This window comes from Arvicanthis niloticus, chromosome 24, assembly GCF_011762505.2.
Source record: "Arvicanthis niloticus isolate mArvNil1 chromosome 24, mArvNil1.pat.X, whole genome shotgun sequence".
Taxonomy (NCBI): Eukaryota; Metazoa; Chordata; class Mammalia; order Rodentia; family Muridae; genus Arvicanthis; species Arvicanthis niloticus.
The window spans coordinates 22,371,622-22,389,930 of NC_133432.1; the positions used below are offsets into that span (position 1 = coordinate 22,371,622).

The 18,309-nt window shown below is 40.6% G+C and overlaps 1 protein-coding gene across 7 annotated transcripts in view; it reads right to left on the bottom strand.

The window, feature by feature from the left end:
• Auts2 (activator of transcription and developmental regulator AUTS2) overlaps positions 1-18,309 on the bottom strand; it is a 1,059,321-nt gene that overhangs the window by 572,809 nt on the left and 468,203 nt on the right. For all 7 annotated transcript variants that reach the window (XM_076923064.1, XM_076923068.1, XM_076923067.1 and 4 more), the window contains one exon: positions 10,764-10,799. In XM_076923064.1, the coding sequence (XP_076779179.1) occupies positions 10,764-10,799 (36 nt within the window). The remainder of the gene's footprint in view (positions 1-10,763; positions 10,800-18,309) is intronic.

Consider the following 18,309-nt stretch of genomic DNA (forward strand, 5'->3'; position numbering starts at 1 on the left):
TTCAGCTCTAAGGTAAGTATCACTTTATTATAAAGTAAGGAACAAATAGAGAGGAAAACACTACAAAGTGAGTTATATTAGCTCTTTATTGTGAAATTATAGAGTAAGGCACTTTCTTAATTGAGGCTCCCTCTCTGATGACTGTACCTTGTGTTAAGTTGACAAAAAACTACCCTGCACAACTGACCCCTTGTCAACTGGAAGCATAAACTCATCACTGGTAAGCCATAACCTTCCCTTTCTTCTTCATCCTCAATATGAAATTTCAATAAAAAGTTCAAGAATCTTAAAACGCTCCAAAATCTTTACAAATTCAAACACTGTAAAATTCGGTCTATTTAAAAACTGAAGTCTCTTTTAAAATTGAAAATCTCTTTAAAATTCAATCTCTCAAATGTGGGCTAATGTCAAAATTTAAAAAAAAAAAATTGTAAAATACAGAAGGCAAAGGTCCTATCAAGTGGCTCCAATGGGTTCCTTGCCTGCTTAGACTTTTCTCTAAAGAGGTTGTACTAGTATAATCTTTACACTGTAGCTGTAGCAATAACTATATTTCTTAATTGTTCTTGTTATTAAATCTCATTAAGTATATCTCTTCTTAAAGGGGAAGAGATGAATTAACCATAGTTATTTCAAATCTCTGTCACTTGCTTAAAACTTGTGTTTTACTCTGATGTTTTCTTGCAGGTTGGGCATGCAGTCACAGGCATTGGCAGCAACCTGCTCTTCAACAAGACCCCTTACTATAGGAACGCGCCAGGTATGAGAAACAACCAAGACTTTATGGAGTGAGCTCCTCTATAGAGACTCCTCAAATCACTGCTCAACATTAACCTGATCAGCAGGCTGACGTGAGGTTTCCAGAGCACTTAGTAATTTCATGAGCCAAATTTGACATGAATAATCCCCAGTGACTTGTAAAGACTTAGAAACATGTTCTGTATCAAAATACAGAGAGAGAAAGAAAGAGAGAGAGAGAGAGAGAGAGAGAGAGAGAGAGAGAGAGAGAGAGAGAGAGAGAATAAACAAATATAAAGTAGTAGTCTGGCCACCCCTTGACTTAGACATATGTATGCATGTCCATCTTGAAATTCTTCAGTAAACTAAGGATGCCTCCCTCTGTGTTTCAAAAGAACAATATGAGATTCACAATTACTATGAAAAATAAATATTATATATAATCTGTCATATTGGGACAGGACGCAGAAAGTCTCATGCTTTCTTGGACAAAACTTGGCAAACATTGATTAAATAACATACGTGTGAAAGGCAGAGTTTCCTGTACTCGGGAGTAGAGTGGCCTCTAGCATGCTCTGCCTCCAAGATGACCTTGACTTCTTAATGATCTTGCTGTCGTGACTGGTGTGCTGCAGTTAAAGGTGTGCACATCATGTCTGCTTGTGCAATTCTGGCAATAAAACCCAGGACATAATGCAAGCTAGGCCAGTGCTCAGCAAGCTGAAGGACAATCTAGGTTACAACTTTTAAAGATATGGGAATACTGTGTAGTTTAAAATGAGAATGAGCATGGAGTTTTGGGCGTTCCAAATACGTCGTACATCTGTAAGCATGTTCATTTTGAAAGTTTTCAGTAAAGTATTTCAAAACTGCACACTACCCTCACTCGAGGTGTGGAATAGTGGCTGATCTCTGAAAAACTCAACAAGCTTTTTTGTTTTGATTTTACTTTGTTTTGTTTCCATTTAAAAACTGAACACAGATACGTGGAGAGCCGTCTCATTTCCATAATTTGAAACAGGAACTCCAGGAAGAGAAAGGCCATACACATGACAACGTAGCTCCTCCTCATCTAACTACTCCTCAGCACAGCAACGAAAGATGAGGTTTAAAGCACTCTACACATGTTCAGCGGTCAATGACGTCACTCTTTAACGTTCACACTCAGGCCAAGCACTTTACCCCTGCTGAAGAACCAGACCAGGGTGCAGGCTGGAAATCAGTGTAACACTGCTACTGCTGTAGAAAAGTCAAATGGACCCAGTCACGTCACTCGGCTGGGAAAGTGTTCAAAGCCAGAGGACATGAGACAGCCTGAGTTCTACTCCCAGACCAAGGAGGAATCATGAGTTTCACATGTGGAAGACACCATAGAGGAGGAAAGAGAGAGTCCACCCCATAGTTATTCTCTAAATGTGCGTACTGAGACACATACAAGCATGTATGTGCCTACCTCTCCCATCCCACCCCACCCCACCCCACCCCACCCCTATACAGTATGTTTTGCTTGTTTGTGTTAAAGCAGAGCCAGTAAGATGCTCAGCAGATAAAGGTATGTGCTGCATAAGTCTGATGTGCATTCATTCCCCAGAACCCATGCAAAGGTAGGAGACAATGAATTTGCACACATTTTTCCTCTGATCATTCCACACATGCTATGACTCAAACACGTGGAAACATACATAAAAGTTGAAAATAATTATAAAGAGTACATGGACGGTCATTGCTGAGTGTATGAAAGACAAAACAGTGAGTCTGAATTTACTAAAGTCAGTCTCATGAACAGAGTCAGCAATAAAAATTTTAAAATAGCTACTGATGCTTAAAGAAAAAGTGCATACATAGAAGTTCCAAGTATTAAACTATGAATTTCACTTGCAAAAAAAAAAAAGTAAAATTTCATTGGGAAGCATATGCATTTGCCAGAATTAACTCTCAATCTATAGGAACTAAAATAACAGGCATGTTTTACTAAGGAAATTTTAATGCTGACAATTCTTATAAAGCCAAGTGCCTGTTTGATGCCTCTGCATATGAGGAACTCAGGATTCCATTTGTTCATGAGGTTCAACTGCTTAATACTATAAACAGTTACTTCTGGAAAATCCTCCTGTTAATACTTAAACCCCACGCCCAGGAGATACAAAATCAAAACAAGACAGTTGTGTTGCAAAGTTCTTAAACACATATTTCAAAATTTCTCTTAAAGTAAAAAGACTGGGCGTGCGGCTCAGTTGGTAGAGCTCCTGCCTAGCATACGTGAAGCTCCAGGTTGGAGTTCTAGTATCACATACACAAATGTGGTGCTGTACATGCCTGCAATCCTAGCACTCTGGGGGAGGGGACAATCAAGTTCCAGGCCAGCCTGGGATGCTGCATCAAGAAAAGATACATAAACAGCAAATAAACAAACTAAAAATACTGACAGAATAAAGTACTTGGACGACTTTGGTTTAAATGAGATGCTAACGTCCTATGCTGGCCCTAATTTCCCTTAGCAATGCTGTATGTATCATGTGTATTATGCCTATTGTGGAACCCTCTACCTATATAAAAGAGGAAAATACCCTCATCGAGGATTGAAATTGGAATAAAATACCATCTGGATGGACAGATTAGTGGTTAACACTTCCATTACACAGGACCTAAATTCAGTTCCCAACACCCACATCAGATAGCCACAACTGTGTCGCTCCAGCTCTGGAGAATCTGACATCCACTTCTATCTTCTTCAGGTAACTGGACACATGTACAGATATACACAATATTTAAAACAGTATAATATTATGCGTGGAGGAAATCTGAATATCATAACTGAGGGAAGCTCCTGAGGTATACCAGTAACGCTAGCTGTGTTTCACATCCTGCTTTCCTTCAGATGTACAGTTAGAGCACTCTTGGTGTTCAGACTTGATAAGAGTTTATGAGCTGTGATCAATACAGGAAATATTAAGAGTGCAGCAGAAACCAGGGCTGATGGGCTTTCCTGTGTTTTTCAAGTATTCCTTAAAACTCTGAGGCAGCTTTTTAAACTGAGGTCATTTTGCTTTACAACACCACACCAAGGTGACAGTTTACAAGCCCTGACAGACAGTTGTCACCTACTTGAAAACAGCCATTATTCCCACTATTCCCAAGTCACCATGATTTATTACCCAAGTCTTCAAGAGAACATTATGGTTTTTATTCGTTCTGTTTCCTAGTCAAGGATTGTAGAACAGCCAGTAGTGGTATGAAGAACATCACTTTAAACAAGACTGTTAGTGGACCTAATTACTAAAGGAAAATCAGAACTGTTCATTAGTCTGCTAAGTGAATTAAGGTTTGTTAGGAGAGATTTATAGCACCAGTCCTTGGGTGACTACTGGTCTTACAAGAGCAAATGGGTTCAGGACCTGACAGTTAATATGTTAACTGTGCTGTATCTAACAGCATGCTGCCAAGGTGCTTTTGTTAAAATGACACTGTTATTCTAAATGGATAAACAGTTTTATAGGAGCAAAATGCATTTTAAATGTTTGTCTTCGGAAGGCAAGTACTGGGAGTCTGTGATGAGCCTCCAACTATCAGAGCCTCCAATAATTCTTGTTTACAGTCAGCACTGACTACAGGAAAATGTGACCCCTTAGAGCAAGAACCAGCACTTCTCCTGTTAACAAGCCCCTGATGTGTGTTCCAATGTTGTTCACAACAATACTCTTGGTGACTCAACAAAGTCTATGACTCTCATGAAATGGGCAGGAAAGGCATCTAATCTACACTTTAAGTAAAGAAGGAGATATGTGTGTGTGTGTGTGTGTGTGTGTATACACAGACACATATATATACATTTTACATATATATATGAAATAGCAAAGTGATGAGTCCTTTGATCTGAAAGACTCTGATTGATTCACAACTTTAAAGCATCTGATTGTACATACATACATACATACATACATACATGGTGGGTCAGTGTTCAAGGCAAACTAGAGGACCTTGCTTGTGGCTTATTTGGTATAAAATAGTTCATATCAACTTATGTAACATTTATGTGACACGGGCACCTACACACTGACGGCCATTTTTTTTTTTTAATGCAGTGACTAGCTGTACCCTCTGAAACTGTGAGTCCTCTGAGATAAACCTCTTACCAAATCATCTAGCTATGGAAAAAAAGAAGCCAACAAATGCAGTTTCTCTATAAGTACACATTTTTCTACATGAGCACAATTTAATGTGAGAAAAATATGAAGTGCCCATTAATGATGAATAATTCTTAATAATGAATTAAAGAACATTAATTCCACACAAAGGCCCGTCATGTAAAATAGATTTCTGATGCTATGGGGTAGGACTCAGGGTATCACACTGCCCTTGCATTCCTGTGACTACAATGGCAGCATGCAGAGTCAGCAGGGCCAGGAGGAAGTACTGGCCCCTCTAGCAGACACCACTGGTCCTATAGCCCAGATATGAAATATCACAAACGATGTACCACCTTTCATCAAAGAAGCTTCTTTTTGAAGCAGATGGAAACTATTAGAGAAAGTTACAACCATTCAAAATACAGAAAACATCTGTCCATGTGGTTCCCAGACCCAATGGATATATCTCTTACACAACTGTGGTCTACAATTCTCAGCAACATCAAGGGAGAAGGGCAGAAATAATGTACAAGCTAGAGAACCAAAATGACTGCTGCAAGGTTATGTATTCTGGATATGCCAGAGAGGATTCACCCATGATGCCTCAACAGTATGGCTACTTAAATAAGACCCAAACAAATCCAACACAGGTTTACATACCAGCATAGACAGGAAAATCTCACAGGTCCCCACCCTTAAATGAATGGCTACAACCAATTAAAAATTGCTAAGAGGCTGAGAGACAGAAAAACAGGAGAGAGAAAGGGAGGGAGGGAGGAAGGGAAGGAGGGAGGGAGGGAGGGAGGGAGGGAGGGAGGGAGGGAAGGAGAAAGGGAGGGAGGGAGGGAAGGAGGGAGGGAGGGAGGGAGAAAGGAAGGGAGGAAGGTAAAAAGGGAGGAAAGGAGGGAGGGAGGGAGGGAGGGAGGGAGGGAGGGAGGGAGGGAGGGAAGGAGAAAGGGAGGGAGGGAGGGAGGGAGGGAGAAAGGAAGGAAGGGAGGAAGGGAGGAAGGGAGGAAGGGAGGAAAGGAGGGAGGGAGGGAGACTATGAACTAAAGCCTTCCCCAGGAATAAGCACCCTCATTGGTTATCCAATACCAATAGATCAGCCCTAAAAACATACACATTGGAGAAAGCAATGTTAAATGGTTTCAGCAGACATTTATATATTTATTTGTTGCAATATAAAAACACAATAATAATTCAAGAAAAAAAATGGGCATGAATTTGAGACAGAATGGTAGGGAAGATATATAGAAGGGCTTGGAGGAAGGATGGAAATTATACAGTAATACAGTTAAAACTAAAATCTAAAATATTAAAGTAATATATTTAATAATATATTTACAATAAAAAATTTAAAAGACAAAGAATTAGGCAAATTATAACAAATAACTATGGGCTTTTCAGGGGTCTATATTTTAAAACTAAGATTGAGACAATGTCAAAATGCTGCAGTTTGTACCTGCTCCCAGGACTAGCCTCACAACTTGAGTAATATACAGAAAAATAGTAACTACATAAACTCCATCTTAAGAAGTGTTATGCTGTATGATTCCCCTCACCTGTACTATGAGTCATATGGTATCTGTGGGATGGTTTCCTGGAGAATTGAGAGAATAACAATTAGCAGAAATGTAAGAGAAATCACTGAAGTTAGAGAAGATATCCCAGCTATGAGGCAGGTGTCCTGAGACACCCAAGACTGTAAGGAGGCTGAGGATCATTCAGAGAAACAGGCAGGATGTGTATCCCTGATCTAAGAGGATCTTAAGTCCCTTAGACAAGAGCTTAAGCTCAGACTGGGAAGTAAATCTCCTAACTACAGGCACAGGGGCTTCACCACTTACATAGCTCAGGGGCTTGGAAGATGATCAGGAGGTAAAGTGTTATCCACAAAAGCATAAAGACCTGAGTTCAGATCCCCAGTACCCATATAAATAACCACTTGTGGTGGAACACGTTTATAATCCCACTGACAGGAAGGCAGTGGTAGGATTCTTGGGAACTCAATAGCCAGGAGGACTAGCAGGCTAATTGGTGAGTTCCAGGTTCCGTGAGAGACCCAATCTGAAGAAGTGTTGTCTCTCTCCTGACTGTGATCACTCCTCCCAAGATCACTTCCTTTTGGCATCACAGAGGAATGCCTGCAACTTACAATCAACGTCTTAAAATCTGAATTACTGAACACTCCTTCCTTAACTGTCAGTCCAAACCTCAGACATGTTAAGTGGTCTTGACAAGCTTTAAAACCCCGGAGGGGGATAACAGATAAGAAACATTAACAGATTAAAGGGAACAACTGTCATGCCTAGACAGCCCAGACAAGAGGTCATTCCAACAACACCATCACAGGGTGACAGATGAAAGCACCTGTATCTAATGTCCATACACAGTGAGTGATACACATCCAAACGGACAGAGTCAAGGCCCTTGTGAAAGCTATGGGAAGAGACATAAAATGCTTCTGTACTCTTGAGTACAAATGGCAAAACTCTACTTTTATTTGGTTTAATTTTTTAGTGGTGACTTTTGTTACAACACTGCATAGTCACAAGCTATCTACTCATTTCTTGTGTGAAAAAGAGATACACTTAAGAGGATGGAGAGATAACTCCATGGTTATGTCTCACAAATGCTGCTTGTGCGGTGGATACAAGCTCAGTTCTTAACACCTACAACAGGACTTCACAACATCCGTAACTCCAGCTCCACGGATCTGACTCCCACTTCTGGCTCTAGACACACTGACACTGCTGTACATACATTTTACCCACAGAGGCATACACATTCACACAACTAAAAACAATGAAAATGCCCTTTAAAAACCCCTCAAAGGTACATTTTATTGCTTACTATTAACAGTTCTATTCTGTGCACATTAATTATGTCATTTAATTGAAGATTCACAACTCTATTAGGTGGGTGGTGAAGTAGAAACAGATATATCAAATACCCTGCCCAAGGTCACACAGCTAGTCACATGAATCATTCTGCCGCTTTGGACTTCATTATACATAATTCAGAGCGAAATTTTGAGTACATGTCTCAAAAGGAAAGCGATCCAGAACTGCTTAAATCAAAACAGAAAATGTATTCAGTGAGCTGACGTTTAAAAAACAAAAAGAAAACCCTATACACACTCCAACAAGTTTCAGTATGCTTGCCAAAAAAGAAAAGAAAAACCCAGCAAGTTGATTCCAACTCTCCTATAATTTCATTTATATTTAGAATACGAGCTGAGCAGTGGGTGCATATGCAATGAGAGAGAGAGAGAGAGAGAGAGAGAGAGAATATAACGACACTCACGGTATTCAAAGCCTCCCCCAAACGTGCAAAGTTTGTTCCAATCCTTCTCTATTTTGTCTACTTTGAGAATCCTTTGCAATATGCTTATGTAAATAGTACTCCTCACTGCTGTTCCCATCTCTCAAATCTTCTGCAGAGATTGGAAAACTGACAGACCTAAGCAGACATCTTTAGAACACAAAACCAGGAAGACATAAACAAATATAACCAGATCAAAAACAAAAGCTCTTCAGCAAAATGAGGCAGATACAGTGGAAGAACTGAGAGACAAATACAAGCATTCATGGATTTGCTCAAGAGTGGGCAGCTACACACAAATACGGACTCCACGATGCATGGATTACAGGATCTGTTTCAAGAACAAGCAAAACATCTGGATTTCCACCTTAGCTTACTAAAGTCTCTACTACAGGACAGGGGGGCAAACAGAAGGTTCTGGAGTGAGGAGGGATACTGAAGCAAGGGAGAATGTTTAAACAAACAGTCTTCCTTGTTAAGCTCCAAATGTAGGGAGCTTAGCATTTCCAAACACAACAGTTCATGATGTAATGATAAGAATTAGCTTATCTCTTCTGATTTCCACATTGCAAAGAATGTCAAAGGCAATTAATGAGGAAAGAAATCAGTATGGGACTCAACCTGATATTGACTCGCCTTCTTTACAAACTTAGTGAGAGCCGGTCAAATATACAGACCATGAGCACAATGTAAACAGTCTGTCTCAGGTGGGGAAGGAGGGGGCAATCACAGAAGTTGTAAATACATTATTTCCATTTAAAAGCGAGAAACTCACCAACATAAAAGTCAGTCCCAGTCCCTGAAACTGAGTACTACACGTGATACTGTTGGAATGACACTGGAAACAGCCCGGTTTTGATGAGGGCTTGGCAAGCCCACTAAGGATTTTGCAGAGTGATAACAGAACAGTGTGGTATTGGAAACACATTCTGCAGAGGGGCATTTTTATCATAGCTGAGAGCGGAACAGACATCTGGTACTCATCTCCTCCATGTACGCTAATAACATGACAGCTCTTGAGATAAGCAAAGTAAGTTGATTTAACCAAGGCAACTTTAACAAAATGAGTAAGTTTTAAAAGCTAACCAAAGTTGTCCCAGGATAAAAACAAACAAACAAAAAAAAATTAAAAAGCACTTCCAAATCCTAATCAAGGATTCATTAGTTATCAAATGTATCATTGGATAAAAAAGGAATTCTCAGAATTAAGGAACTAAAGAGCAAAACAAAATGTCGACTCATGAAATGACAGTCTTCTTTCAGGGTGATCACATTGACAATACAAGCGACAAGAAGGTGGTGGTGTTGGCTTTATTTCTGAGAAGGAGGTGGGGTGAGGAGAGAGAGCACGGAGAACAGGCACCACAGCCTGCAGATCTTACTTCCAACATTGCAACCCACACCCAGCCTGGTGTGAAGAGATGGCAGATGGGACCACGTCTGTTCTTTCAACTGTTGAAGCAAGACACTGAGCGCATCATGCTCCTTTTGTAAGCATGAATATTCAGGCCCACTGTGCAAAACCGCCATCACTGTGCTGACTGTTCCATACAGGGCCAGGGCCATCCTTACCATTCTCCTTGGATTATAGATCAAGACTAAGGTAGTGAAGCCAGAAGAGGGTGTCTTTTGGCCCAAACTCAGAAAAGACTCAACATTCACTGTAACGATGCTGATTTTCATAATTCAACCAGAAATGCAATGAGGGAAATGAAGACTGATTAGCAATGTTAAAAGGACAGAGTTAAAAGCAGCTGAACTGAATTGGTATTTACTGACCATGTTTTTAGCATGTGTTGACTTGGGTATTATAGTATCAAGTGTGACTTCAGATCACAATCAAGTTCCTCCAAGTACTATAATACACAATGCTAACGCTATCTTGTGTAAATAATGCTGGTTTGTAATTCTTCCTCATTTATATCTTGGGAAGGAATACTGAACCCACAAAAAATAATTTTGTTATAAAAATTTAATGAAGCAACCATTTCTCTGTCATTGAATGAAAGATAGTGTAATAACCCCAGAAATTATATTTCCTCAATCCCTTGCCCTCCCCTAGGAACAGAGTGTAAGGACCAGAAAGCATCTATATTTGCCAAACTGTGGAGTGTGGTGATTGCTGGCTTAAAAGCTAGATGCAGCTAGCAACCGAGTACAAGGGAAATGCTATTGGAATGCCACCTCCCGTCACAATGAAATGACAGAGACAGCAAAGCAAGTCACTGTGCACACATAAGCTCTTCCGAGTGCTTTGAAGAAGTCAAATAACTCCATATGTGATCTGACTTCCGGCAATTACGGAATTGGGCTGGCAAGAGCAATCACGTTTCCACATATCTACTAAACATACTAAGTGCCCCACCGAGGCAGATGCCTCCTGATCCTTAAGGCCCAACAGGTTAAACCCTTTAGAAATAAGACAATCCTCAATGAAAGGGCGGAAATCAGTGAGCTCGTTAGGAGCAACAGGGATTCCTTGGGTGTCATTTTTTCACACGGTAATGAGGATTTGTTATAGGAGCGGGCTGATGGCAAGAGGAGACGCGCAGGTGGAAGTGGAGATGGACTTACGAAGTAGCCTGTCCCCAAGCTGGAAGGAGCTGAACTCTGCAAAGGAAGCACAGAGACAGAGTGGAAACGTCAGTGGCCATTTTTAACATGTTCTCATCCACAGAGCTCATTACCAGCCCTTTGTGAGTTTTTCATCACACATCACATGCCCAAGTATGAGGCCCCTTGTCATCTGCTGCTGATACACAGACTTGTGTTGCTTGATTTTCCCCTTTATATCTTTCAGCGACTCAGAGATGCTAACGTGCTATTTACTAGATTCTGAGCTTCTGCGGTGGACGTAATTGCCAATTTATTTGACAGGCAGCTGGGTAATGAATTAATGATGGCATTTCGCCCTGCACTGAGACTAAACAGGCACGTGGCAGCCTGCCTCCCCGACTTCCTGACATTCAAGGCCCGGGTCTCAAGCTATTTGGTTTTGTGGCCGCAGAGAGGCAGGCAAGAGGAAAAAAAGCCCAGATTGACTTGAAAATAAAAAGCCCAATGGGTTTGGATGACTTTTTGGTATATGACCTACTTGCCAGTTTATTCCCCGAAGGCTTTCGTTAGCACACAATTGGCACTGTGCAAAAATTAGACATTTTGTAAACATAATTAGTTGACTAAAATGCAAAGAATCTGTGGGCAGAGGGAAGCACTTTTTCTCTCAATAATATCAATTCAGACTGCCATAGCTCTCACACAGTGAATCAACTGAAAATCAATAATTCCAAACTGAACTCACAGTATCAAGTACTGAGGAAAAAAAAAGCCAAAGTATAAATACAAAATTCATAGGAATATCTTTTTATTACCGTATGTGTGTGTGTGTGCACGCACACACACACACACACACACATATTCATGCCTACATTAGTTTATGTGTACTATCTGTGTACATGTGCCCTAAGGAAGCCAAAGGGTATTGGATCCTCTGGAACTGGAGTTAAAGGCAATTGTGAGCTTCTTGAAAAGAATGCTGGGAACCAAATTTGGGAGGAATAATTACTCTTAACCAATGAGCTATCTCTCCAGTCTCTACCTCCTTGGATTTCAAGATGGGTTCTCATGTAGTCTAACTTCACACGCAGTTCCAGAAAAACGTACCACTATATCCATTCATGTAATGTTAGTGATCAAATAAAGGGCTTCCTGAATGCTAGGAACCATTCAACCAACAGAAGTATTTGCCCAGCTCTCTACCCAGTGTGTGGACAAGGTCTCTGTAATCTAGGCTAGCCTCCAACTCCCTGTGTAGCTGAGGACAACCTTGATCCTCTTGAATCCTCCTCCTCCAGGCATGCTGGGAAAGCATTCCACAAAATAAGACACAGCCCAAAACCTGGATTGTTTTGTTTATACGCTTTCTCTAAAACATGTCCTACGAATTTTTTTTTTACCATTTGTCGTCCTCTTTGTGTGCGAGGGAGAAACCAAATAATCCAGAAATGAAAATAACCCCATGCAGAGTCCGTCTTTAGCTTCTAGCTCAGCAGCTTTGCAGTAGGGCTGCCCACACCTCCATAGAGAAGCTTGAATGCCACCCTGACTCAAGAGTAATTAACGTTAGCTGCTCCACTTACATAGCCAACCTCCTGTTTTTTAAACCACAGGCAGAAGGGGAACATGTGTCAATTCATCATGTCTTGCACACAAGATGCACTGCCGAAATACAGGCTGAAGAGATGTACAAATACATGGATTATTTGAGGGGGAAGACGCTAAGGGGAATTTGACATCTTTGTAACCATGACAAATGTGATTTCTGTTGACTGTGAACTGAGAAGGTGTATAAGATACTGTTCTTATTTCTGTGACTAACCACCTGACAAAAATTAACTAAAGAAGGGAGGATTTATTTCAGAACTCTGAGTTTATCATAGTGAGGGCATCATGTCAGAAGGCCCTAATCACACTGAGGCATCAGTCAGAAAATAAGAGATTACACAGGGAATAGAGGCAACCTATAAAACACCAAGGCCTGGCTTTAGTGAGTCTCTTCCTCTAGAGCAAGGCTCTACCTCCTAAAGGTTCCACAATCACCTACAACTGCACTACTAGCCTTAGAGGGACTGTTCAAATACATGGGCCTGAGAAGGAACATTTCACATTCAAACCTAGGAGAAGAGTATACCACTTTCTGACCATCTCCACATCAAACAAAAATAGCATCCTTCACACCATTCCTACAGGAAAATTTCCTCATCTTGCTGTTTCCTACAGGCTCAGAAGAATAAAGCACGATGTACATTATGTTGGGTATGTGATCCATGTGTGTAATAAACCTTGCTAAAGGCTAAATAGCTCTCTGTGGACTGGAATTCAGTTCCAATCTCCTACATCAGGTGGTTCAAAACCACCTGTAACTCAAGCTCCAGTGGATCCAATACCCTTTCTGGTCTTCGTGGGTCTCTCTCTCTCTCTCTCTCTCTCTCTCTCTCTCTCTCTCTCTCTCTCTCTCTCTCTCACACACACACACACACACACACACACACCACAAAATAACTAATAGAAAACAAAAAGCCATCTGTGTTCTTGGTTCTATAAGCAGGCAAGAGAGAGAGAGAGAGTTCAATCCACGCGCGGTAGTCATGGAGACTGCTTATAGCAGTGGCTGACCATGTGACAATATCACCTCTTTTCTGCACCCCCAGCCCTTGTTACAGCAGGCAAAAGTAGAAGACAAGTTAGCTTTCTACCAGCCTGGAGACCTGCCTCTAGGAAACAAACTCATTTTAGGATGAATGACAGAGAAGCAGGGGGATTTCTTGATTTCATTCACCCCACTTGCTGAAAATGTTTCATCCCAGAAGGAGAAGGATCACTCCAAACCAAGCTTCCCACCTCCTCCACGCCTATCATCGTATTGTATACCAAAGCAAATTACATCCTTGAGGTCTAAGCAAGCTCTGATATGCTCATTTTGCATATATATTGTGCATTACTTGGGGAGCGGGTGAAAGGAGGGCTTTGTTGTGCATGTTTGCTCTGGCCATTGTTTATGCAGGTCTGACTGAATGAGGGAACAGTGGGTATCATTTCAATTTCTGATGTCAACATCAAATTACTTATTTAATTTCATGCCTGGTGAAGCATTGTATAGCTACACGCGGAATCATTTCAGTTCATTTGTTATGCTGTGCTTTCGCAGCGATTGGCTTGCCTTCCAACTGACAGCTTTAATTACGACATGAATTTGATTGCACTGCTGAGGAATTAACATAATGCAACAAAGCATTTAAGCACCCTGCCTTATCACCCGGCTTCCGCACACATGGGCGCGCGCACACATACATACACACACATACACACACACACACACACACACACTACTAGACACAGAAAACGAGATGCTAGAACGTCTTGTACATTAAAGGCATACTGGAATCTGCTTCACTCTGTAGAAGGCACACATGCAGAAACTTAGCTTCAGAGGCTATCTATGATTGACAGTACACTAAGCATTCAATTTCAATAATATTTTACCATTTGTTTATTCATTTTTTAAAATTTATGAATAACAGGGCCTCATGTATCCCAAGTTGATCTGTAAATCATTGCTGTAGCTGATTACCTTAAAAAATTCTTAAATTCACTGGGCAGTGGTGGCCCACGCCTTTAATCCCAGCACTTGGGAAGCAGAGGCAGGCGGATTTCTGAGTTTGAAGCCAGCCTGGTAAACAAAGTGAGTTCCAGGGCAGCCAAGGCTACACAGAGAAACCCTGTCTTGAAAAGCAAAAATAAAAACAAACAAAATTCTTAAATTCTCTTTACACATGGAGAGGTATTCAATGTCAATAGAGGGCAGAAAAAGGTATCAAATTTATTGCAGCTAGAGTTATAGGTGGTCGTGAGCTACCCAAAGTAGGTGCTGGGAATGTACTTGAGTGCTTTGCAAGAGTACCAAGTGCTCTTAATCTCTGAGACATCTCAAAGCCTCCGAGAACTTCTTGAGTATGTACGTTTGCTCGTGTGTGTGTGTGTGTGTGTGTGTGTGTGTGTGTGTGTGTGTGTGTGTACACATAAGAAGTATACATGATGTATGCACTGAAGAACCAAACCCAGGTCCCCATGCTTACATGACAAACAATTTATGGTCTGAGCCAGTTTTCAACCAATATCAAGTTTAATTAGTACTAGAAATAGAACCTAGGGCTTTGCACATACTAGATCCATCCTACCAAGTGAGCTAAATTATTAGCCCTCTTCCTCTTTTTGTATGTATTTTAAGATTTGTTTATTTCAATTAATATGTATGCATGTTTTAGCTGCATACACACACACACACACACACACACACACACACACACACACACACACACACACACACACTCACTCACTGTCTGGTGCCCTCAGAGACCAGAAGAGGACATTAGATGCCCTGAAGCTAAAGTTGCAGAAGGCTCTAAGCCACCATGTGGGTGCTGAAAACTGAACCCGGGTTCTCCGTGCTCTTAACCATTGAGCCATATTTTCATTGCTCCTACCCCCAATACCTCCTTTTTTAAGGAGTACCAAGTGTTCTTAACCATTGAGACATCTCAAAGGCCCCTAGAACTTCTTTACCTTATTTGAGTATGTACAGGCGTGTGTGTGTGTGTGTGTGTGTGTGTGTGTGTGTGTGTGTGTGTGTGAGTCTGTATATCTGTGTGTGTACTTTTTTTGAGGTGAGGTTCCTGGCACTAGGTAGAAAACTTTGAGAGAACAACAATATCAACAACACCCCTTCTGCCAAATGTATAGGGATTTAACTTTCCCTCCCTCCCTTTCCCTCCACTGCTACATTTTTCTTTTCATGACAACTCCTTTCCATTGCAGCTGAAACACATGAACAAATGCAATGCCTAGCAACCAGCCTTCTCTTTGTCCAGTGCTATATTCCCAAAGTTCTGGCTGTAGTCATAGAGAAACAGGGAGCAGTTAGCAGTGTTACTCTCCCAGGGAAAAGAAGATGATCCCAGGTCAAAGAATCTGTAACTCGTTGGGTCTATGTAGAGGCACAGGCCTGTACTCCCAGCACTTGGGAGACTAAGGCAGGTGGATCTCTGTGTTCTAGGACAGCTAGGGATACATAAAGAGACCCTGTCTAAAAACCAAAAGAAAACAAAACATCTATGACTCAAAATGTTTGAACTTCCTGATTATGGAGGGCTAGAATGTTACACACCAGCTTCAAATTATAGTGGGCTATTTTTAGTTCCTTGGAAAGCCACTCCCTGTCACTCTCTCTGTATAACCTAGCATCATTGCATCCTCATGACTGTGAATACCTCTCAAGTGTATCCTTAGCAAACTGTCAATGTCTCTCAATCAAAAAGCTAAGATCATCACTGACTCCTCTAACCATTCTCCTACACATGCTGTAACCTGTGATCCACAAGAATATATTCAGAAGGTGACTTCATTCTTTAGTTATAAAAACTTCAACCAAGTGTTACCATGTTGGAACATGGTGTTCACGGTGTCCAGAATCTATCTTCCTAGGACATGGCCATTCATGTTTGACTCACGAATACTCTCCTATTCCCTCTGAGGTAAGAGTTGTGTCTTTCTCTTATCAACTATAGCAGTGTGAAGCTCTGCTTTCTTGCTATTCCAAAGGACCAGAAAAATTATCCTGGCTATCTGTGGTCATTCTCAGTTCCAACATAAATCTTAGCTGAAATTATTTGAAAATTTGAATCATTTTCCAAGTCAGAAATTACATAAGTGCCTCTCAAACCTCCAAGCCACAGAAAACAATTGTGCTGCAAAAAATGTTAGGAAATGTCTTTCCACAGCTTGAAATGTGCTGAGATAATAGAAGGCTCTCTGCCTTACCATGTTGTAGGAGATCAGAAAGACACCAAGACTTAGAACAGGGCACATGTACCAATACCCTACCCAACAGTTCCACAGAAACATTCAGTAATGTTAATTTTAGCTTTCTATATTTCCCCAGGCAATAAAATTTTTATACTGATTTATTTGCTCACATGGGTATCTGCTTCTGTGGAGACAGGGACAGGCCACAGCTTTCTTGTGAAGAAGATAAGACAACTTTCAGGAGTTGGATTTTTCCCTTCTATAGTATGGGTTCTGGGAACTCAGCTAAACTTACGTTTCTTTGTTTGTTTGTTTGCTTGGTTTGAAGACCTAAGACTTACTCTTGGAATTAGTCATAAAAAGCGTCCAAGACCTGATGGAAAAAAGCTAACTTCAACTCTGATTTAAAGAACTATGTCAGGTACTGTTACTAAAAAGGATAAAAGAGGTTCCAACATTTGAGGCAAACCTGGGCTCCACACTATTAAGGTTATTATATAAAACTATTCATTGTGCAAAGCTACTTCACAAATTCAGCTGTATTCCAATTGCAAGTAACACCACAACTGGATTTTTTTGAAGATCTTCCATAGAAGGATGCTGAAAGAGAGGCATGAGACCCTCCATCACCAGGGTATTCAGGTACTTCTATCAGTCAATCGTGTGCAACTCTGCCTTAACTGTCTATGGCCTCAGAGAAATACATTAGCTGAGAAAGACTAGGGAGGAGAGTTCCATCTATGTAGCTTTGAAGTAGCCAGCATCCATGCTGGGTATGGACCATCTAGGGTGGCTATTTTATGTCCATCAATGCTTTTTCCCACAACCCCTCATTCATTGGTCTGTAAGCAAGGCCAATAAAATTTTTAGTTCCCCAAAGGGAACTTGGGTGGAATTATACCTTGGTTTGTAGCTGGGACCTTTGGAGGAAAAACAAAATTGTTTTGTTTTGATTTTTGTCTTCAATAGAAAAGAAATTTTAGCAACAGCCTATGCCTATGACAGTATCACTTGAAATGCAAAGGCAGGCACATTAATGGTTTAAGGCCAGTTTGGTCCACATACTGAGTTTTAGGCCAACCAAGTGAACATTGTAAGGAACTGTCTCTAAATACATACATACATACATACATACATACATACACACACACACACACACACACACACACATACATACACACATACAATGGAAAAAGGAAAAAGAAAAAAAGAAGAGTCCTCCCTCATTTAAAAAAAATCAGCTGGATATTTATATCCATAGAATAAAATGACAGATTTAAATATTTTTCCTTTAAAGAAAGATCAGGTTTCCTTCATATATATATATATATATATATATATATATATATATATATATGTGTGTGTGTGTGTGTGTGTGTGTGTGTGTGTGTGTGTGTGTGTGTGTAATATATATATATATATATATATATATATATATATATATAAAACTCCATCCATGTTTAGAAAAAAAAATGTCCACTCACTAAATAAAAAGAGATTTGCTTTTATTTCTCTGAAATTCACTGATTATTCACATTTCCAATGAAGTGAATAAAAGAGGAGATGGGGGAAGGATAGTAAGGCAGAGAAGGAAGAGTGTCTTGTCATCCTGCTGGGTGGGAGCATCTTGTCTACCATCAGATCACTACCTCAGCTCTGTCTGCAAATTATCTTATTATAATATTATTCTGAAAAGAACATTCTCCATGGGCCTCCTCAAGAATGCTCTCTGCTACGGTCTCCAGCCACCACAGTCATG